The following is a 23638-nucleotide window of genomic DNA, read 5'->3' as shown; positions in this document are numbered from 1 at the left end:
TAAGGCCGGGATCACACACAGCGAGATACGGCCGATTCTCGCAGGTTAAAACCAAGCTCTGGCACCGGTACTCGGCGGCCGCACAGCAATACATGGAGCCGCACGCTCCGCTCCGGAGTGCCGGCGCCAGAGCTTGTTTTTAACCTGCGAGACTCGGCCGTATCTCGCTGTAGTGTGACTCCGGCCTAAGAGAGACGGCGTCGCCACTTCTGTATTTATCACCCACGCCTGGTTTTGGCTTCTAAATACTGAGGTAAAAATTCAACAAATACTGATAGTGTGAACGTGGCTTAATCTAGGACAGAATCCCCCTTTACATTAATTTAAAAAAAAAATAATGGCGGGCTCCAACTAAATGAATGGGGGTCTGAATAAAAACTGTGGCAGATGGGCGTGTAATAAGAAAACAATAGAAGTTTATGGGGCCCGATTGTACCGACATATGATCTCATATCACACAGAGGTTACCTCAGTCAGATGTAAAATACTGTGCCATCAGACGCCACATTAGTATGTTATTACTAGTGATGGGTGAACGTGTGCAGATACGGTGTTATCTGAGCATGTTTGTGTAGTAACCGAGTGTTTTTGGCGTGCTCGAATGATATATGTTCGACAGCCACAACACATGCAGGGATTTCCTGTCGAACAGCCACAAGATATGCAGGTGCGGGAACTCAAACATATTATTCGAGCATGCTAGCACACGAGCATGCTCAGATAACACCTTATCCGACCACATTCGCTCATCACTAGTTACTATGGGAGAATATCTCTGCAATGTAGCACAGTATGGAGGCACTATATGGCAGTACATAAAGTCCCTATGTATCCTTAGTGTATGGACTTTGGGTGCCTCATTACAGTCTCTATGATTTCAGCTCTGCAGCATGAATGAGGCCTGTAAACACTTAATCTGTCCTGCACCCCATTAATAAATACTTATATTGTATAATAATATAGATATAGGAACATTATATATGTACACCTGTGCATGTGTCGGGGTTCACTGGGCATGTGCAGAGTAGGGTCAGAAGCTGCTCCAGTTATGTTGAACAGTCGGCACCTGACTCTAACTGCTGCAATCAGAGCGAGCTCCAGTCGCAGCAGTCTTAGGCTATGTGCACACGTTGCGGATTTGACGCAGTTTTCCATGCAGTGTACAGTACCATGTAAACCTATGGAAAACCAAATCCGCAGTTCCCATGGTGCGAAAACAAAACGCATGTATGCTGCGGTGTATTTTCCGGAGCATGTCGATTCTTTGTGAGGATTCCACAGTGTATTACACCTATTCCTTAATAGGAATCCGCAGGTGTAAAAACGCTGGCAAAACTTCCACAGTAAATCCGCAGATAAAACAAAGAGCGTTTTACCTGCGGATTTTTAAGATTCTGCGTGGAAAAATCCACACACGAATCCGCAACGTGTGCACATAGCCTCAACTGCTTAGATGCCATTATTTTTTTCTAAGAATGTTTCAACAATAGAGGGTGAACTTTTGTATATTTATTTTACAAATATTCATATATATTTAGTAAAATAAATATATAAAAGGTCACCCTCTGTTGTTGAAACATTCATATATATCTATTTATGTACATAAGTTCGTATCGCCCTCTCTTCTAGAAACATTATTAAAATCTAAAGAATAAAATAAAAATCGACATATCTGGCCCAAGCTAATTGTCCAAACTAATAAAATATTATAATAATATTATTGCATGCATAAACAAACAAAAACAAACAAAAAAAAAAAAGGCAGAATTACAACCCCCCTTAAAAGAAAAAAAAAAAATGAAAAAATTGTATGGACCCGAAAAACGATAATAAAAACTAAAAAATAACAAAAACCTCATAGACCAAAAATAAGAGTTCTTGCAGGGTAGGAGGAAAAATAGAAAGAGAAAAGGGGCCCTGGAGCCGGCCCAGAATATATATACTGTATAATAAATATATATATATATATATATATATATATATATATATATATATATATACTGTCTAATAATACACTAATATGGTAGAATATAATATATTCATATAATATTAATAATAATATAATATTAATAATAATAATAATATGGTAGAAATAAAGCTCCGCTATAAGACAGCTCGACAGATCGCCTGTGCTCCAATGTCAGATCCATGACCTGTATTTTCTCCATTTTAGACCATGAAGGCGAAAAGCGAAATCTATTATCAATATATAAAAAAAGGAAAAATATGAAAAAAAGTAAAAAATAAAAATAGTGCTAGTAAAATGCCCAATATTCAGCCAATATTTAACCTACAATTCTGACACTTCTCCTTATTTTGCGGCTCTGGATAGATGCGCGCATCCTTTTTGGAGGAATACCGGTGACCGTGAATGACGGCTGCTGCCGGACAACGATACGTCACGAATTGGGACAAGCGACAGCCGGATAGCAGAGGTTTTACACAATGGTGACACATGGTGACATATACCAGAATAATGGAGCAGGAGAACCCAGGAAACCTGGAAAGGGCCAGCAGACCGGGCAGGAGGAGGATGATGGAGCAGTGATACAATGTAGCACAATGTGACACTGACATGATACAAAGTGACACACAGCAATCACCTCCTACACGGCCAGCAGGGAGGCAGGAGGGAGCGATCACCTACCCGGCCCTGGCTCCGGAGGATCCTCCAGCTGGTGCCGGGATCTCACTGCTGGATCACACCCGGAACTGCCGCACTCTCATTAAAGGCGATGGATCAGATCAGAAGAGCAGCGACAGCAGTGAGTGCGCCGACCGAAATTGCCACTGGCCGCCACTAGATGGCAGTGACACTGCGGGAAGCAGCGCCGGTTCCTCTGTATAGGGAGCCTGGGCTGTCCATGTGATGTGTCTGTGCAGCAGGCTCCCAGCACCCAGCACTGGCTGTGCAGCAGGCTCCCAGCACCCAGCACTGGCTGTGCAGCAGGCTCCCAGCACCCAGCACTGGCTGTGCAGCAGGCTCCCAGCACCCAGCACTGGCTGTGCAGCAGGCTCCCAGCACCCAGCACTGGCTGTGCAGCAGGCTCCCAGCACCCAGCACTGGCTGTGCAGCAGGCTCCCAGCACCCAGCACTGGCTGTGCAGCAGGCTCCCAGCACCCAGCACTGGCTGTGCAGCAGGCTCCCAGCACCCAGCACTGGCTGTGCAGCAGGCTCCCAGCACCCAGCACTGGCTGTGCAGCAGGCTCCCAGCACCCAGCACTGGCTGTGCAGCCTCGTACAATGCAGCAGAGCTCAATTTGCTATGTGGGGAGCATGTAAATAACTATATAAATGGTCGCCTCTAGGGTCCTCCTCTTTTTTATATTTTCCTATGCACCTTTTTATTTTATTTTTCGATCTGTAGAGTTGGTTATTTTTATCGCCACCATTTTGGGGCCTATACGATGTTCCGATACCTTTTTGTTCTTTTTTTTATTTTTTTTTGGCAGGCGACGGGAATGAAAAACAGCCATTCTGCAGTTCCAGTGCACTTTTTAGTTGCAGAGTTTTATTTTTTTTTTTATATTTTGCATTTTATTTAAAGGGATTGTCTACTACTCGGACAACCCCTTCTGAATCCCTATGTTTCCCCCCTTGTAAAATAATAACACCAGTACTCACCTCCGATGCCTGCGCCGTTCCGGCAATGCTTCTGCCGGGGATTGCGATCCCTACAGCTTCTCTCTCTATATATATAGGTGAACCGTCCAAAGGAGGGGAGAGTGAAGCCAGCATGGATTGGCCTCAGGGATTGCGTGATATAATGTCACGGGAGCCTCGGGGGAGCCAGTGCCGACACCACTGGAATGACACCAGCACCGGAGATGAGTATAAGGCCACGGTCACATGTTCAGTATTTGCTCAGTATTTTACATCAGTATTTCACAGAGTGTCACGACAGAAGCCCACATAGAGTTTGCTAAAAAAAACATGAAGGACTCCCAGACTATGAGAAATAAGATTCTCTGGTCTGATGAGATGAAGATAGACCTTTTTGGTGATAATTCTAGGCGGTATGTGTGGAGAAAACCAGGCACTGCTCATCACCTGCCCAATACAATCCCAACAGTGAAACATGGTGGTGGCAGCATCATGCTATGGGGGTGTTTTTCAGCTGCAGGGACAGGATGACTGGTTGTCATTGAAGGAAACATGAATGCGGTCAAGTACAGAGATATCCTGGATGAAAACCTCTTCCAGAGTGCTCTGGACCTCAGACTTGGCCGAAGGTTGACTTTCCAACAAGACAATGACCCTAAGCACACAGCTAAAATAACAAAGGAGTGGCTTCAGAACAAGTCTGTGACCATTCTTGACTGGCCCAGCCAGAGCCCTGACCTAAACCCAACTGAGCATCTCTGGAGAGACCTGAAAATGGCGTCCACCAACGTTCATCATCCAACCTAACAGAACTGGAGAGGATCTGCAAGGAAGAATGGCCGAGGATCCCCAAATCCAGGTGTGAAAAACTTGTTGCATCATTCCCAAGAAGGCTCATGGCTGTACGAGCTCAAAGGTGCTTCTACTCAATACTGAGCAAAGGGTCTGAATACTTATGACCATGTGAGATTTCTGTTTTTCTTTTTTAACCCCTTCCCGACATGTGACGGAATAGTACGTCACATGTCGGGACCCCCGCTCCGGCGGTGAGCGCACATCAAAGTCGCGACATGTCAGCTGTTTTTTACAGCTGACATGTGCGCGCAATAGCGGCGGGTGAAATCGCGATCACCCGCCGCTATTAACTAGTTAAATGCCGCTGTCAAACGCAGACAGCGGCATTTAACTACCGCATCCGGCCGTGCGGCCGGATATGAGCGCATCGCCGACCCCCGTCACATGATCGGGGGTCGGCGATGCTCCTCCATTGTAACCATAGAGGTCCTTGAGACCTCTATGGTTACTGATCGCCCCCCTGTGGTCGGCACTCACAACACACCTGCATTTTAGCTACCTCACCTGACCCCAGATCACGAAAAATGGAGACGCTACGAGTATCGGAAAATGGCGCAATTTTGTTTTGTTTTGTTTTTTGCAAAGTTTGGAATTTTTTTTCACCACTTAGGTGAAAAATAACCTAGTCATGTTAGGTGTCTATGAACTCGTAGTGACCTGGAGAATCATAATGGCAGGTCAGTTTTAGCATTTAGTGAACCTAGCAAAATAGGCAAGCAAAAAACAAGTGTGGGATTGCACTTTTTTTGCAATTTCACTGCACTTGGAATTTTTTTCCCGTTTTCTAGTACACGACATGCTAAAACCAATGATGTCGTTCAAAAGTACAACTCGTCCCGCAAAAAATAAGCCCTCACATGGCCAAATTGACGGAAAAATAAAAAAGTTATGGATCTGGGAAGGAGGGGAGCGAAAAACGAAAACGGAAAAATGGAAAAAGCTCCGGGGGTGAAGGGGTTAATAAAGTTGCAAAAATGACTACATTTCTGTTTTTTTTCAGTGAAGATGGGGTGCAGAGTGTACATTAATGAGAAAAAATGAACTTTTTTGAATTTACCAAATGGCTGCAATGAAACAAAGAGTGAAAAATGTAAAGGGGTCTGCATACTTTTTGTACCCACTGTAAATCATAAGGAGGGACTGTGTGGCGTTATGGTTCATAAGCGGAGGTGGAGTGATGGTCATCTTACAGGTCCTTCTCAAAAAATTAGCATATAGTGTTAAATTTCATTATTTACCATAATGTAATGATTACAATTAAACTTTCATATATTATAGATTCATTATCCACCAACTGAAATTTGTCAGGTCTTTTATTGTTTTAATACTGATGATTTTGGCATACAACTCCTGATAACCCAAAAAACCTGTCTCAATAAATTAGCATATTTCAACCGTCCAATCAAATAAAAGTGTTTTTTAATAACAAACAAAAAAAACATCAAATAATAATGTTCAGTTATGCACTCAATACTTGGTCGGGAATCCTTTGGCAGAAATGACTGCTTCAATGCGGCGTGGCATGGAGGCAATCAGCCTGTGACACTGCTGAGATGTTATGGAGGCCCAGGATGCTTCAATAGCGGCCTTAAGCTCATCCAGAGTGTTGGGTCTTGCGTCTCTCAACTTTCTCTTCACAATATCCCACAGATTCTCTATGGGGTTCAGGTCAGGAGAGTTGGCAGGCCAATTGAGCACAGTAATACCATGGTCAGTAAACCATTTACCAGTGGTTTTGGCACTGTGAGCAGGTGCCAGGAAGCATGAAGTGCTCCAAAATCTCCTGATAGCTAGCTGCATTGACCCTGCCCTTGATGAAACACAGTGGACCAACACCAGCAGCTGACATGGCACCCCACACCATCACTGACTGTGGGTACTTGACACTGGACTTCAGGCATTTTGGCATTTCCTTCTCCCCAGTCTTCCTCCAGACTCTGGCACCTTGATTTCCGAATGACATGCAAAATTTGCTTTCATCAGAAAAAAGTACTTGGGACCACTTAGCAACAGTCCAGTGCTGCTTCTCTGTAGCCCAGGTCAGGCGCTTCTGCCGCTGTTTATGGTTCAAAAGTGGCTTTACCTGGGGAATGCGGCACCTGTAGCCCATTTCCTGCACACGCCTGTGCACGGTGGCTCTGGATGTTTCCACACCAGACTCAGTCCACTTCTTCCTCAGGGTCCGGTCACCTCTTCTCGTTGTACAGCGTTTTCTGCCACATTGTTTCCTTCCAACAGACTTACCATTGAGGTGCCTTGATACAGCACTCTGGGAACAGCCTATTTGTTGAGAAATTTCTTTCTGGGTCTTACCCTCTTGCTTGAGGGTGTCAATGATGGCCTTCTTGACATCTGTCAGGTCGCTAGTCTTACCCATGATGGGGGTTTTGAGTAATGAACCAGGCAGGGAGTTTTTAAAAGCCTCAGGTATCTTTTGCATGTGTTTAGAGTTAATTAGTTGATTCAGAAGATTAGGGTAATAGGTCGTTTAGAGAACCTTTTCTTGATATGCTAATTTATTGAGACAGGTTTTTTGGGTTATCAGGAGTTGTAGGCCAAAATCATCAGTATTAAAACAATAAAAGACCTGACAAATTTCAGTTGGTGGATAATGAATCTATAATATATGAAAGTTTAATTGTAATCATTACATTATGGTAAATAATGAAATTTAACACTATATGCTAATTTTTTGAGAAGGACCTGTATATGAGGGGTACAGTGTAAGAGCAATCATTTCTAGGAGGGGATAGTGTGGAGGCCATGTATCACAAGAAGGGCAGTGTGAGGATCTTTTCTTTTTTTTGTGCAAAGGGAAGTCTGCCGAGACCAGCTCTGTCTGTGAGAAGTCACCCGAAGGTAGTTCTCCTGCTGTATTAATGTACCAATGGTGGTTTTAGAGATGTAATTATGATAGTAATTCTGGTGCTGTATTCATGTACTGATTATGGTTCTGGTGCAGAATTCCTGTAGTTATGATAGTTCTGGTTCTGTACTCATGTATTCAATTTGACTGTGATGCTGTATTTCTATAATGGTGATGTTTCTGGTGTTGTATTTTTGCACTGATGATAGTTCTGGTGTTGTAGTATTCATGTACTGATAGTAATTCTGGTGTTATATTCATATTCTGATGTTGGTTCTGGTGCCGAGTCTTTGCACTGTCCTGGTGATGCACTCTTGTACAAATGATGGTTCTGGTGCTGTACTGATGTTGTCTCTGGTGCAATATTCCTGTACTGATTATTCTAGTGCTGTATTCCTGTAATGATGATAGTTCTCTGGTGCAATTTTCATGTACTGATGGTGGTTTTGGGCCATAGCCCATTTGTACACTATGGACGCAGCTAATTACCATTAATTACCATTAACATGATTCTATGTTAGCTATGTGATTTAAATATCTATCGCTCTACTATGATGGTTATAATACCCCTGGGTTTAGGGTTTGATACCCTCATATACATACCTTTTGACCAATATATTTTAGATATGGTGTTATAATCGTATCTGTGTCAGCTATACTGGGAGCTATTTCACTTCCATATATTCTTTTTGATATTACCTGTTAGCTATACCAAAATAATATTGTACATGCTGATATGTAAATTGTTATATCTAGATATTGCATAGTTTCCTGCTACTGGCTTCAATTATTACTTGGAGCTAACAGTTTTTGTATTGTGTTTTTGAGTCTGATTCAGACCTATTCATTCATTTCTCTCTTGTAATCATGCGGCCTCATCATCATTTGTCTGCACTTTTTCTATGTATATTATTGATAAATTTAATAAAATGTGACAAGTTCTAAATTCTTGATCACTTATACTCTCTCTATGCTGCTATAGGATTGTGTCATGTACTGATGTTGTCTCTGGTGTAATATTCCTGTACTGATTGTTCTGGTGCTGTATTCCTGTAATGATGATAGTTCTTTCGTGCAGTTTTCATGTACTGATGGTTGTTTTGGTCATGCACTGATGGTGTTTCCAGAGATGTATTCATGTACTGATGGTGGTTCTAGAGCTGTATTCATGTACCAATTATGGTTGTGGTGCTGTACTCCTATACTGATGATGGTTACGGTATTGTATTTATATGTGTATGGTGGTTCTGGTGCTGTATTCATGTACTGATGTTGGTTTTGGTGCTGTATTTTTGTACGGCCGATGGTTCTGGTATTGTATTCACGTGCTGATAGTGGTTCTGTTGTGTTCCACCATGTTCACCACCTCCATGAATGAGGAAACCTCATCCTGTAGGTTGTTTCTGTACATTTTCAGGGAAATTTGATGGCTCTCAAGTGTCCAGGAGGTCTTTCCTTACTGTGGGATCCTCACATGTGTTCTGGGAGCTTTGACAAATATGACTTATCCTTGCTTCTTTATTTTTACACTTTTTAGAGAGATGCTAGTAAAAGAAAGTTTTACAACATGTAATAAACATGCAACATTTTTTGTGCAGTTTGAGCCTGAATTGTGGCTCATTTTTCTTATTAAATCTCCCTCATTTTCCACGCATTGCTCTTTTATAAGCTTTCCTTCGTGGAGACACACGGCTCTTACACAATCCTGCATTATATCGGGGCCAATGAATTTTAATAACTTTCTCCGTATTTAGGATGATATATTCCAGACTCATCACTTAATAAATCTCTCCGTACAAATATGAGATCTTAGCGCACTGATGGGGACAGAGGGAACTGCCAAACAAAACAAGTGACTTTTGAAATGATTGAAAGTTGAGGAACTTGTAGTTCCTGTTCACACCACAGTTTAGTAGGGACGGGGAGCTGTAAACACGACTTGTCTTATCCTGAGCCATGAAGTTTGTTGCTCTGCTGTTCACCCTCTGCTTCGATGATGCTGTCGCCTTTCGAATTTGTTCTTTTAACATCCAGTCTTTCGGAGAGGCAAAAAGTGCCAAGCCAGAAGTGATGAATGTCATCGTGAAGGTGAGTCCTCCTGATCTGGACGCTATGGATATTGACGAGTAGGGTTATTGTATAACGAAACATAGACGGAAAATATCCTTGTATTGAGGCATGTTCACACTGTAAAGTTTCTGCATTAAATCCTCAGTGACAATAACCTCATCAAATTATGCTGATATCAGAGTAATTAGTAACAAAATAGTTGTAAATATGCCATCGATTTTATTTGCACTGCAAGAGGTGAAATTTGCGGTAACCATGCACAGCAGACATTGGCATGCTGTCAATGTCAAATCTGCTGCGTTGGTCATTGATCCACAGCGGGTGGATGAGATGTCATAAAGTCTCATCCATTTAAAACACTTTCTGGACGGTTTGTCCACTGCAAGTACATCCCATGTGAACAAGTTGTTGGTCCACATGTGTCGCCGTTGCTGCGGATTTTTCACTTTTGTAAAAATAAAATCTGAATCGAATTACAGGACCAAGCGAGTAGATGAGATCTTAGAAGTCTCTTCCACAAGCGGATGAATTTTTCTGGTGGAAGTATGTGATGCAAATTTCTGTTGCGGATTTTCGCTGCAGATTTCTCCAACGTCAGTGAAGCGTAAAACTTTTTGATTAATCCGCAGCAAAATTCAAATGTAGAATTTCCTGTAGATTAGTTGTGGATTTGTTCCTACTCTAAGTATAAGGCCGGAGACACACTGGTGCGAGAGACGGCCGAGTCTCGCTGGTTAAAAGCAAGCTGTGGCACCTGCATTCCGGAGCTGAGCGTGCAGCTCCATGTATTGCTATGGAGCCGCACGCTCCGCTCCGGAGTGCAGGTGCCACAGCTTGCTTTTAACCAGCGAGACTCGGCCGTCTCTCGCACCAGTGTGTCTCCGGCCTAAGGGCAGGTGCGGATGAGCAAATATTCCCTCGCCCTAGAGCATAGGGTCGATTATACAAATCAGACACTGATCAGCGTGTGATCCGATTCTCTTAAATGAGGAGATGGAGCAAAAAAAACCCTCCATATTCTGGACTGCACTCATTTGCCATCCGAGTGCAATCCGATGGTTTCTATACTCTCATTGAGTTGCATGTCTGAGTGCGATCCAAATATCGGATCAAACTCGGACAGGCTGCAATTTTTATTTCTTTTTCCGAGGAAAAAAACACACTTGTGCCCCATAGCATAACATTGGTCCGAGTACGATCCAATGTTTTGCCAGATTGCATTTGGAACAAAAATACCATCCTCTGCACCCGCCCTAATGATGAGCAATGTTATGACCTCTAATATATTTCCCTTTGCAGACTTTGTACAACTGGTACCAACCGAAATCTAGGCAGAAAATAATATTTTGTACTTGTTAAGCAATTTTAAATGCCGTAATTTATTTTTCACATATTCCTTATTTTGCACAGTCATGTACTTGTGCAGTGTAGTATCAGTGGTGGTGGTTACATCATGGCAGGGGATGGGCATTCATGGTATCATGGGTTAATTCTGAGCTTGTGAAGGACAGGGAGACGCTCCCAAGTGTAATGTTTATATATGAGAAGTGACTGATATATTGAGGTGATGAAGTTTAGACAGAATATTGGGGAAAGAGAGTAAATCTCTTGCCACGTTCTGTTAGTCGGAGTCCTGGTCTGTGTATTTGTACTTTCATCTGCTTAGGTTTGGAATATTGTCAGCAATCTGGATAATCCGGATTTTCCACTAAATCTCTTTTCTCTACAGAGATGCAGTGCGGGTGTGACTATAGGGGCTGCAGTGTTGCAGCGGGGCTCTAATTTCTCATGGGACACAGTGGCTCCTCGGTTGCATAAGAATATCACAGCACTATAGATGTCACATATGTATCATACTTGCCAGCTCGGGTGGAATGTATGAGGCTCCCAGAATAATGGGAGACCTCCTGGACTCCCCAAAAAGTCAGCAAATTTTCCTGGCCATGACAAATTTGCCCTTTTCGAAAACTGTTATTTTGGGGGAGGTTCCTTTATTCCCTGATCTAATAGACATAGAAGAGGAATGTGCCTTCAGAAAGGGGGCATTAGCTATAACTGCTCCAATTCTTGCCATTAAAAGTTGGCGTGTATGACAAAAATAGGTGTGATTGCTGGCAGTGGGCCTGCAAATTAGGACCCCAAATTTACCACCTATCCGCTAGCTGTTTCATGGAGCTAAAAAATTGTGTTCTTGTATTCCTGCCTCTGATGATAATGAGTCTGCTGAAAACTCTTCTTGTAAGGACAGGAAGTACATATCTAAATTAGCTGCAACGGCCAGTTTGAAAATTCCAAGATTACTAACCTTGGGTTTTAATAAAGATCATGATATAGAAAAAAAAATTGCAAACATAAAAAAAAAAAAAAAATACATTTAACACAAACAGGTCGTTTTCAGTTGACTCACTCCCTTTAATGCCTTGACCATTGATGAATATAATGATGTTGAAGTGATAAATCAGAATTTCTTGGAGCTATAGCAATTTCAGGTGCTCGTAAGTTAGGCACCAATGGTCTCGTTATTTTTATGAATGTTTGGGTCCATTTTATTTATCTCAAAAGCAATAAAAAATGGATAAAACATAAAATAAAGGGCCCTCGTTTATCAAAATGATCAATGAAGAAGATTTACGAGGTGATCAAAATTGTTATGTCTTACGTAAAGGGTTCGTCTGATATAAAAATGATATTTTGTGAAGACTCGGTGCTGTTATTAATGTTTATTCTGACGTTTCTTATCAGGTTGTTTCTCGCTGTGACATAATGCTACTGATGGAGGTCAAAGATAGCACGGACAAAGTGATTAACTCACTAATGGCAAAACTGAACAGGTAAGTTTATATGTAGAGTTGGTGAGACCCCATATTTTGGGTTCTTCACATTTCTGCAAAGCCTAAAAGAGGTTCAATATGGAGTGGCGCAAGTTGTGGTGCTGAAAAAGCTGCTTAAAAACGTCTTCAGCACTGACATGGAGGAAACAAGAGGTCAACAGTAAATTAATTTTATTTTAACCAAAATACTTTATTGAAAAGGTTTGGGTTTTTTTAACAACTAAAAGTGATCTATCTAGCGCCACTTAGTATTGGTAGTTACCCTATAAGTCAATGTACGATCCTTGAACGGGCATTGTCATCTGATTTGGAATATTTTGCCAAACCAGAGTCTTCGACATCCATAGATTGCATAGATAAACAATGTAGAACAGGGTATTTGTTCACTCATTTATTATCACCTTGGAGGAAGGATTGTCAACGTACAGTCAAGTCTTGTATTCCTAATTTTGTCTGCAGTGCTCCTTACATAGATATTCATTGGTTTGTTGGTTACGTAAGGAGAAGTACTGTAAAAACTCACTTTTCCTGTTTATCTACATACGGTAATTAGAACCTAATGCTTATTACTTCTGTTCCCCCTTTTCTCTGTTCTCGAAAAATGTTCCTGAGTTGAAGAGATTTTCGCAGACACGACCTTCAAATGACCCCACTAAACCCTAAATAGGACCTTTCACTGGATTTTTCATTAAAATGGAGAACCTTCTCCAATTGCCGTTGCTCTACTGCTTCTGGAACAGTTTTTTTTTCTGTGCCCCTCTTTTCCAAAGTTATACCCCTGGTATATTAGGTGCAAATTTTCCTTCAACTAGCTTGGCATATATGACAGAACTTCTGTCATAGAGGGAAAAAAAGCAAAGGCCCACAAAGAACCTCTGAGGTGTACGCCCAGTTGGCTAAAGCTACTCTTTAAAACATGATGACCCCACTTAGGTTTTAAAGAGTATTTCCATCTAGAGCATTTATAGGGTATGCCGGAAATATATGATGATGCCTAAGATCTCTTAGTTAATTCAAAGTGGGCTTGAATTCCAGATTTTGCCGTTGGAATAAAAGGAGAGGTGGCTGCAGAATTGCTAGGCTACTTCTGAGAGGGCCATTGTGAGCAAGTAAACATGGGACTTCTCAGCAATTAGATCATATCTTAATGGTCCATAAGTATCTAGGCTGATTGTACCCCTTCAAGATGATTGATGAGGTTTTTGTTGGCCACTTCCCGTCTTAAAAACATTTAGGTTGGGTTCAATCCATGTACAAAATAGACCGCACATAGACAACACAAGGACCAATGGTCTGCACATGACCAGTTTTCTACGCTGACGAAATCCTTGAAGTTTTAAGAGTAGAGATTAGCGAATGGGTTTGCAGGACCCTGGTCCAGTGGCCACGGCAATATTTGGGAGCCCGGTGAACCGGATGCTAACTTGCGGTATCCCGGCGCCTCTTTTGATTAGCTGTCCTGAATCGAGGTCAACGATGATATGGTGAGGTACATAATAATCAAAAAGGGGGTGCCGGTGTTTATCGGCTGGTAGGAGTTGGTTCACAGAGTTCCCGTCCAGCGCCCAGGGCTGTTGATCCTTCAAAACAATTGGCTCATGTGAAATGGAGGGTCCAAAACAGTTGTTTCATGTAACTGATGCAAACGCAATGTCTGGACCTCTGCTAAGTCGTGTATCTGCTACCAAATGTACACAACGTTGATCATTTTTTTCCAGTAAGCTAACATGTATTTTTGTAAACCATAGTGACTCATTCTGTGGTTTTCCGAATTGTACGTGTGTATTGTTATCTAACAGCAAAATGGCCACGGAGGAAGATGTGTAAGGAAGCAGTAACACACAGGATCCTGTTTCACTGCTGTTTGGGTTTGATGCAGCAGACTTCAGCCCCTACGACCCTTTGAATAGGATGGATGATTTTTTTTGTTTTTGGGGAAGTTCCAGTTTTCTGTTCCGATATTGGAAAAGCAAAATGTAACACTTAATGCCAGTATGAAAGTACCTGAACACTCCTGCACATTCAAACAGAACAGTCTAACCCTAAAATATCTTTGTTGCACGCAGAATTGCTATTAAGTATAAATAATATGGTTTAGATCTTGGCCTAACCCTATCCTAACCCTATCCTAACCCTAACCCTATCCTAGCCCTAACCCTAATTTAACCCTAACCCTAACCTAATCACAAATATAGTATACATATTGCTTTTAGAGGCATGAGATGTGCAAAAAAGTCTCCTTCTAGCTACAGAATTGGCAGTGTAAAAACAATACATATGTATATATAATCCTTAGCTGTAGATATGTGGTGAAAATTCTGTTATGAGGCATTGGTATTAAAGTTGCAGTGTACTGTATGTCCATATGTGAATCATGTTCCTATAGCTCCATCAGTCATACCCTTACAGGACTGTCAATCACACCTAACAATTTCTTTCTAATATTTTTTTTTCTCTATAAAATGTGCAGTCGTGGCCATAAGTTTTGAGACTGACACACATTTTGGTTTTCACAAAGCTTGCTGCTTTTGTTTTAAGAGAGGCAATTTGTACTAACTGTAGATTGTTATGGAGAGTGATCAGACGGATTGCAAACAAGTGCAAAGTTATCCCTTGCCATGAAAATTAACTTACTAACAAACACCCCGTTTCCACTGAATTTCAACCATGGCACAAAGTGACCTTCTAACATTATTTCAGGAAACCTCTCAGTAGCTCGGGAGAAAGTGTTCACTAGGACAAGGCAGGTCATCCAGGACAGTCCCTTTAAGCTGCCCAGTTTAATATGAATGCTTACTGGCATTTTCCTATGGGAATAAAAGAAAAATGGTCTCTCTCCTGGAAAGATTGAAAATGATCTCAGTATTGCCACTGCTGGAGGTAGCTACCCCTTAAGTCAATGTCCGACCCTTTAGAAAGCCAGGAAATAGAGATATTAACCAAATCAGACACCCTTCCACACACAGCTGTTTACCCCTCATCAGTGCAGGGTGTGGCTGGCGGACTCGAGTAATACGCTGGGTGGTAAGCCATATAGGCGTTATACTGGCGACATAAGTTCTCAGCCAAGAGCTCAAGCCAAGGCCTCAAGGAATCATAGGGATAATGGATACTTTATCATAGACATGATCTCAGGAAATTACAGATTTTTCTATTTCCTTGCAGCCAGCCGGAGATGGAAGATGAATTTAGCTTAATCATTAGCCAGAGACTCGGACGCAAGACCTACAAAGAGCAGTATGCCTTTATTTATAGGTAAGCGGGTTATGGACATTATGGCCGCCATCTTGTCAATACTTTGTGACTAGTGGACATGACTTCAGTAAGCCACAAAAAGCTGCATCTGCTGAAACTAATATTACAGCTTCGATATAATTTCCAAAATATTATGTCCATTGCAGGAAGCATCTGGTCGTAGTGAAAGACTTTTATCAGTATCATGACCATCAGATTGGAGATATCGACGCCTTTTCTAGAGAACCTTTTGTTGTCTGGTTCAAAACCTATAAAAATGGTAAGATCCATCATCACTATAACAGGTATGAAGAGTGAACCCTTCATGGAAGTATCAGTATTATTCTTGTATCTCATGCCGACATATTACGGTACGGTCCATCCTAAAATAATGGCGCAGTCAGGCGAACATATAAATTGGACTGAGATCGGATCACAGTGCACGGACTGGCCGTGGCTATCGCCACCTGAGTGTAACAGCTGCATAGAAATACACAAAGCTGTCATGCCTGGGTAGGTAGAACCGCCAGCCAGTCCGAGAATTGCAGTCCGATGTCTGTCTGCTTTATACGGCTGGACTTGAAGTTACATAGTTACATAGTTATTAAGGTTGAAGGAAGACTGTAAGTCCATCTAGTTCAACCCATAGCCTAACCTAACATGCCCTAACATGTTGATCCAGGGGAAGGCAAAAAAACCCCATGTGGTAAGAGTAAGCTCCACCATGGGGAAAAAAATTCCTTCCCGACTCCACATACGGCAATCAGACTAGTTCCCTGGATCAACGCCTTATCAAGGAATCTAGTGTATATACCCTGTAATATTATACTTTTCCAGAAAGGTATCCAGTCCCCTCTTAAATTTAATTAATGAATCACTCATTACAACATCATACGGCAGAGAGTTCCATAGTCTCACTGCTCTTACAGTAAAGAATCCGCGTCTGTTATTATGCTTAAACCTTCTTTCCTCCAGACGTAGAGGATGCCCCCTTGTCCCTGTCTCAGGTCTATGATTAAAAAGATCATCAGAAAGGTCTTTGTACTGTCCCCTCATATATTTATACATTAACATAAGATCACCCCTTAGTCTTCGTTTTTCCAAACTAAACAGCCCCAAGTGTAATAACCTATCTTGGTATTGCAGACCCCCCAGTCCTCTAATAACCTTGGTCGCTCTTCTCTGCACCCGCTCCAGTTCAGCTATGTCTTTCTTATACACCGGAGACCAGAACTGTGCACAGTATTCTAAGTGTGGTCGCACTAGTGACTTGTATAGAGGTAAAATTATGTTCTCCTCATGAGCATCTATGCCTCTTTTAATACATCCCATTATTTTATTTGCCTTTGTAGCAGCTGCCTGACACTGGCCACTGAATATGAGTTTGTCATCCACCCATACACCCAGGTCTTTTTCATTGACGGTTTTGCCCAGAGTTTTAGAATTAAGCACATAGTTATACATCTTATTACTTCTACCCAAGTGCATGACCTTACATTTATCCCCATTAAAGCTCATTTGCCATTTATCAGCCCAAGCTTCTAGTTTACATAAATCATCCTGTAATATAAAATTGTCCTCCCCTGTATTGATTACCCTGCAGAGTTTAGTGTCATCTGCAAATATTGAAATTCTACTCTGAATGCCCCCTACAAGGTCATTAATAAATATGTTAAAAAGAAGAGGGCCCAATACTGACCCCTGTGGTACCCCACTGCTAACCGTGACCCAGTCCGAGTGTGCTCCATTAATAACCACCCTTTGTTTCCTATCCCTGAGCCAGCTCTCAACCCACTTACACATATTTTCCCCTATCCCCATTACTCTCATTTTATGTAACAACCTTTTGTGTGGCACCGTATCAAAAGCTTTGGAAAAGTCCATATATACTACGTCCACTGGGTTCCCTTGGTCCAGTCCGGAACTTACCTCTTCATAGAAGCTGATCAAATTAGTCTGACATGAACGGTCCCTAGTAAACCCGTGCTGATACTGGGTCATGAGGTTATTCCTCTTCAGATACTCCAGCATAGCATCCCTTAGAATGCCCTCCAGGATTTTACCCACAGTAGAGGTTAAACTTATAGTGTGTGTCTGCTTTATACGGCTGGACTTGAACTGTGTGTCTGCTTTATACGGCTGGACTTGAAGTGTGTACACTGGATGCTAAATGATGGGAGCATGAAATCCAGGGGCAGATAAATAATTGGTGCCCAAGAAGTAAAAGGGGCCCACACACTTCCAACTCCAAAGCAGCAAGCATCATCTGTCACAGACACCTTCTTAGACTGCTCTTGCACAGGGGCCCTCTTCTGTCTGTATCCACTCTTGATGCAATAAACCATGGACATGCGAGTCACGTTGTAGGTCAGATGCACATTTAACACTTTTATCTTTAATGTGATTCATTTATTCTGTATTTCTCCCAAAAGATTTTGTGATCATCCCTCAGCACACAACACCCGAGGCTGCCGTCCGTGAAATTGATGAACTTTATGATGTATTTCTTGATGTCAGGCAGAAATGGAAAGCTGAGGTTTGTCTGGAACAACATCCTGTCATTACACAATGTTATAATAACCAGTATATTTGTCTCTGCAAGTCACATTAAAGGGGTTTTCCACTCTCAGGCTTGTGGACTATGATCATTGTGTAACGTGCACACTGTTAGGATTTCGCTCTGCTAGCCAGTTTGGGGACATAGTGACTTGACCACACATATGCGATTTGCATAGTGCACAGAGAGAAGGAGATGAGAAGCTAGTCGGAACATGTAAATTGCATAGATGTGGTCACTTGATAAGTGTTCGAAACGGCTAACAGAGCCAAATCCTAACCGTGTGTACATTACACACCTTAAGTATTTGCAAACCTGCCGAAAGTTCGCCCTTGAGTTGAAAATATCTTTAATTGTACGTTTGATTTAGTTAGTCTGAAAAATGATAAAACCTGAACGTTAGTTGAGTACAAATTTCTGTTTATTAATCTCTACTGGCCATATAAAGTCAGAGGTTCCTATTGCAATCCGTGGGCTCTACATTATGGATCATAATATGGCCCTGTGAATGAAGCCTAATGCACTGTACATCTCCGATAGATTTTCCCTTCTAAGCTCAGATGTCTCCGCTTTAGGACCGTTTTACATATCAGTTTTTTTCCTTGTACGTGAAAAACGCTTTTTTTTTCAATGTGCTGGACTCATTTTTGATCCATGTGCCAAATTTTACAATCCTTGTTGCATCTAGTTTTTTTTGCATAAAGAAAAAAATCTTAGTTTCTCCTTCCCATTAAACAGTAAGATGCTGACAACACATGGACGGCATGCGTGTGTTCTCCGATTTTCTTTCACAGGGGCATTATCTTAAAATGATGAGTTCTTTGATCAACACGGATCAAAGTCACAGACGGCTCCACTTCTTTTCTTTGCAGAGCAGAGTCGGACTGGGTTGGCTAAGGCCCTGGTGGGCTCACTGTTCATCTGACCCTAGTTCACAAATTTATTCTCGTTTCCACTTAATAACTTGGCTAGCTTGTTTAATGAATGATTAAACGATACTGTTTTCTGCAAATTGTGAATCAAAGTGTAACAGCACTGCTCGTCATCAGCACCCCTTCACAGGGGTGGCCTACCGGAGGATTGTCCTGTTCTCCTGCGGGCCAGTTCAAGCCTGTTGCAGACAATCAGTTCTGAAAAATAAGTAATGTGATAATAAGTGCTCTGCTTGTAATGTCTACCCTTAAAAATTATTGATGTCACATGTACCAAAATACTGATGTGTGAAAGAACCCTTAGTCATATACTTCTTATTTGTTTAAGGGAAGAGTCAGACAGCCATATAAATCGGATGGAGATCGGACCACAGTGCACGGACTGGCCGGCGTCTCTCCTAACTGAAGTGGGACGGCTACATGTATTTCTATGCAGCTGTCACACTTGGTCGGGAGAGGCACCGGCCAGTCCGTGCACTGCATTTCATTCTCGAAATGATATATATTGCCATGTTACTGCACCCTAACAGAAAGGCATCATTGCTCACCATGTTACAGATACAGTGGAGCTGCTGCCCAGTCACCGGTCCCTGTCTCTACAAACCTTCTACTCCTATTACTATAGTGCCTGGTTGTCGATCATCCATACTCCCCACCATCTTGAAAAGATGGCTTTCTTGATGCTGTGCCTATGTTTCTGTGAACTAGGACTTTATTAGCTAGGAAGCTTGTAACTTACAGTTTGGGTATAACGTCCAATCGTTTTAGCTCTGCTTCCCGCTCTAAGCAGGGAGGACGTAAAGGGCTGAAGCATTCCAGGTTTTCTGTCTCTTTGCCTCATAATGTAATGAATTATGGAGCCTGAGAGTTATGAAGCCAACAAACTACATGGGGCACTCACATAATTTATTAATATAGCCTTATTGGCTCAGAGTCTCACTTTTCTGCCATCCCATCCCTGCCACATCAACAAGTGCTGGGAAACAACGGCCCCGATTCATGAAGACCGGTGTTGTTCATGTTATTGTTAGACACTCTTGATTCATTAATGAATCAAGAGCGTCTGACGAGTGGTGTGCACCTCTGTGCGCAACAACAGAAATCTTACTCCAGTCAGTAAGAGACTCCAGTTCAAAACCCTCAAAATGACGTACAAAGCCATCCACAGCCTGTCTCCTTCATACATCTGTGACATGGTCTCCCGGTACCTACCTACACGCAACCTCCGATCCTCTCAAGATCTCCTTCTCTACTCCCCTCTCATCTCTTGTTCCCACAACCCCCATCCAAGACTTCTCTCGTACTTCCCCCCTACTCTGGAATTCTCTACCCCAACACATCAGACTCTCGCCTACCATAGAAACCTTCAAAAAGAACCTGAAGACTCACCTCTTCCGACAAGCCTACAACTTGCAGTGATCCTCAACCTACTGAACCGCCGCACAACCAGCTCTACCCTCTCCTAGTGTATCCTCACCCATCCCCTGCAGACTGTGAGCCCTCGCGGGCAGGGTTCTCCCTCCTTATGTACCTGTGTGCCTTGTTTTTTGCTCATGTTTAATGTAATTGTCTATATTTGCCCCGTATTCACATGTAAAGCGCCATGGAATAAATGGCGCTATAAAAATGTATAATAATAATAATAATAAGGAATGCCATAGCTAATCATGTAGTGCCCCGTTCCACCCCAGTTCTGCTAAAACACACCAAAAGTTGCAACATATTCCTTAGCTCCTTGTTGCACAAAATTTTTTCAACTTTTCAAAGTGATTTAGGCCACTGGATCAGGACCAATGTGTTTTTTTTTTCTAATTTTCAGGAATGCTTTCACTTTTTCGTAGCCATTTAAACTGTGCTGATGTCTAAATATTTGAGGTTTCTGGACTCTTAATATCCTGATATCTTTCTTTACATAGAACTTTATATTTATGGGTGACTTTAACGCTGACTGTAGTTATGTCCCCAAGAAGTACTGGAAGAACATTCGCCTGAGGACCAACCAAGAGTTTACTTGGCTGATTGAGGACAATGTGGATACGACAGTAAAGAGCAGCACCAATTGTGCCTACGACAGGTAATGCAGAGGCTTGTATAGTACATAGGGCTCTCCTAGCAGAAATCTCAACGGGATGGGCTGCTTCCTTTGATAATTTAGCTGAATGTTTAGATGCACCCGTTCAAATGCTATCCATAGCTGCCCCATTGATTTCTATCTACTTATAACATAAAAGGGAGCCAAACCCACAATTTGGTTGGGATCGACCAACCATCAAGTGTATATGGGGGCCTTCCAACTATTCTCCTGATAATGTTGCGCAAGAGAAGGATCCGGTCAATTGCATTTGGTGCGGTTTGGCAGTGGCTCTCTCATAGAGAACAAGAGGACTTGGCCGAGTCGAGCGGTCCTGTGTACGTGGGACTCAGGAGAGGCGGATGTTGGCCAAACAGATTGTTCAGCTGACACTAATCTAATGTGTATGGCCAGCGTACAGGTAAGGGCTAATGGAGCGTCCATCTTGCATAAAACCTTGTTAAACGATGGCAACTTGATGTTGCTCCCTTAAAACCATGCGGTGAATCAGCTCTTCTCCTGCAAAATAAAGTGATTGTTTAACAAGCAAAAAACAGCAATGGCTTCTGCAGTTTTTCATCACTTTTTGGCTACAGTATAATAGCCTCGCTCTCTGGCCTTTAACAGGTATTTACATTTTATTAAATTGCTTTAGTTACCAAGCAACATGGAAATATGCAGGTTTGCTAATTGACTTGATTTTTAACTGCAGTCATTCTTTTCCTGTGAAAGCTTTTATCTTACATAGTGTACAGCTAGTTTACAAGCAGCTCGGCCACCAGTAGTTATATTCCAGGAGATGAGTTTACACCTTCGATTTCAGCCACCTCACAGATCTACCAGCTGCTCAAGAGACAACTTAAGAATACCCCTTTAACGTAACAGAGAATGTTCCAGTGGACAACTCTGATATTATAATTGGCCACGACTGCAAACCTCTCTCCCCTTTCTCTGTGTCAGTAATCCAAGGGTAACTCTCAAATGTCTATTGCAGTTTCCTCTGCCACAAATCTAGATGGGGATTAGCTGTATTTTCATTTTCAGATAACTCTTTTATTATTTTCCACTGCTGAAATGGAACATTTCCTATGCATGTAATCGGAGTTGCAGAATAACCATTTGCATGCATGGGAGATCTGCGTGAAATTCGACATGTGTAAACTTACATTCACATTGAGGCTTTTTTCAGAAGTTTCTTGGGAAAAATTGAGCGTAAACTCTCCAAATCCTCCTCTAAAACGTGAAGTTTCCACTCTCTTTGCTCAAAAAAATAAAGACTCAGTGGGAACACACCCCAAGATGGCTTCTGTAGGTGTAGCTGAAGACAATCTTCTTTGGGTATATTGTGCCACCGATGTACATAGGTGAGATGTGGCTTAAGGATGTGAGCACAGATCTCTGTACAAGCAATGGCAGATAGGTTACTCGCTATCCCTGGCATCTCTGTTGCCAGACAAGCTGCACGTGGATGATCCAAGATGGATGATGCAGTGGCCAAACTTTTAGGTGGTTTATTCAAAGTACCTAGACAAATGATGACTAGGGAAGATGAAGGGATGAGGTTGAAGATGGACGTTGGAGGATAGCGGTAACAGGAGAATCCTCTTGTGCTTTTATCTTATGCTTTATAACCAAATTGTTGACTCCATATTGCAGGATCGTCCTCTATGGTAAGAGGCTAGTGAACTCTGTAGTGCCAGGCTCTGCAACCGTGTTTGAGTTCATGAAGGCCTACGGACTGACCGAAGCAGAGGTTTGTAGTTCACTATCATTCAGACATCATTGATCAAAGATTTTTTTTTTTTTTTTTTTAATTCAATGCACACAAAATGCAAAATGGATCTTCTTTTATATTTCTAGGCTCTGGAAATAAGCGACCACTACCCTGTTGAATTCCAGTTGACCCACATGCGTAAAAAGAAGCTGTCCATGGCTACAAAATGAAGGGATCATTTTCTATATCTCGATTTTATTTTTATACTTTTATTGATAAGTGTCATTAATAATTACTAAACTAAACAAAACTTATTCTCATATGAGTAAAGTGAGCGAAATATCAACTAATGAATGTGACCACACAGAGACTATGAGCTGGGATTCACTAAGTTAAAGAGTAGCTGTCTTTTTAATTTATTCTTTCCTAATAACTTTTTAGAAAAATCTACTTCTTTCTCCTCCAGAAGTAATCTTTCATTATCAAAATTCTTAATCTATGGGTGAAACGTGTGAAGACAGATATTCCCATTGCTGAGACAGATGACAGTTGTTGCTTCTAAAGTTCTATGGAAAACTGGAAATGATGTTTAAGGAGAACTTGCGTTAAAAAGTCTGTGTCTGCCTCCAGCTCCTTCCCTCCATAGAATTTTTAAAGCACCAACTGTCATCTCCTATCTCAGTAATGGAAAAATCTGTCTTCGGACTAAATTAAGGCATCAAATGAAAAGAATCCACAGGATAGAAGATAAAGGTATGATCGCTGGGCCCCCAATAATCATGAGACAGAGGTCTCAAAGAATGGTACGGCAGTGTGCATGGGTGACCACTGCTCTATTTACTGTCTATGTATAGCAATACATAAGATCTGAAAAATTAAAAAAAACTTTAATATTTTGTACTTA

At 41.9% G+C, this 23638-nt stretch overlaps 2 protein-coding genes across 5 annotated transcripts in view; one reads left to right on the top strand and one right to left on the bottom strand.

The window, feature by feature from the left end:
• ABHD6 (abhydrolase domain containing 6, acylglycerol lipase) overlaps nt 1-2781 on the bottom strand; it is a 25568-nt gene extending 22787 nt beyond the window's left edge. Inside the window, exon 1 of one of the 3 annotated variants that reach the window (XM_077278611.1) lies at nt 2648-2781. The gene's annotated coding sequence lies outside the window, so the exon portion shown is untranslated. Of the gene's footprint in view, nt 1-2603 lie in introns of all 3 variants that reach the window. The other 2 variants (XM_077278613.1, XM_077278618.1) reach the window with 2 other exon arrangements.
• DNASE1L3 (deoxyribonuclease 1L3) lies at nt 2654-23638 on the top strand. 2 transcript variants are annotated; one of them, XM_077278620.1, is made up of 8 exons: nt 2654-2765; nt 12138-12226; nt 15392-15481; nt 15628-15740; nt 17893-17996; nt 20866-21023; nt 22677-22773; nt 22881-23638. In XM_077278620.1, the coding sequence occupies exons 1-8, from the start codon at nt 2736-2738 to the stop codon at nt 22962-22964; spliced, it is 765 nt and encodes a 254-aa protein (XP_077134735.1). In that variant the 5' UTR covers nt 2654-2735; the 3' UTR covers nt 22965-23638. The 2 variants fall into 2 exon arrangements, with proteins under 2 accessions (XP_077134735.1, XP_077134734.1); XM_077278619.1 differs by lacking the exon at nt 2654-2765 and adding an exon at nt 9011-9413.

Source organism: Ranitomeya variabilis, chromosome 8 (genome assembly GCF_051348905.1).
Source record: "Ranitomeya variabilis isolate aRanVar5 chromosome 8, aRanVar5.hap1, whole genome shotgun sequence".
Taxonomy (NCBI): Eukaryota; Metazoa; Chordata; class Amphibia; order Anura; family Dendrobatidae; genus Ranitomeya; species Ranitomeya variabilis.
This window is presented reverse-complemented; position numbering and strand designations above follow the sequence as displayed.

Coding starts and splice junctions, on each gene's coding strand:
- DNASE1L3 (XM_077278619.1), top strand. CDS start 9,282: ATGAAGTTTGTTGCTCTGCTGTTCACCCTCTGCTTCGATGATGCTGTC. Junction 9,414..12,137: donor TGATGAATGTCATCGTGAAG/GTGAGTCCTCCT, acceptor GTTTCTTATCAG/GTTGTTTCTCGCTGTGACAT. Junction 12,227..15,391: donor CTAATGGCAAAACTGAACAG/GTAAGTTTATAT, acceptor ATTTCCTTGCAG/CCAGCCGGAGATGGAAGATG.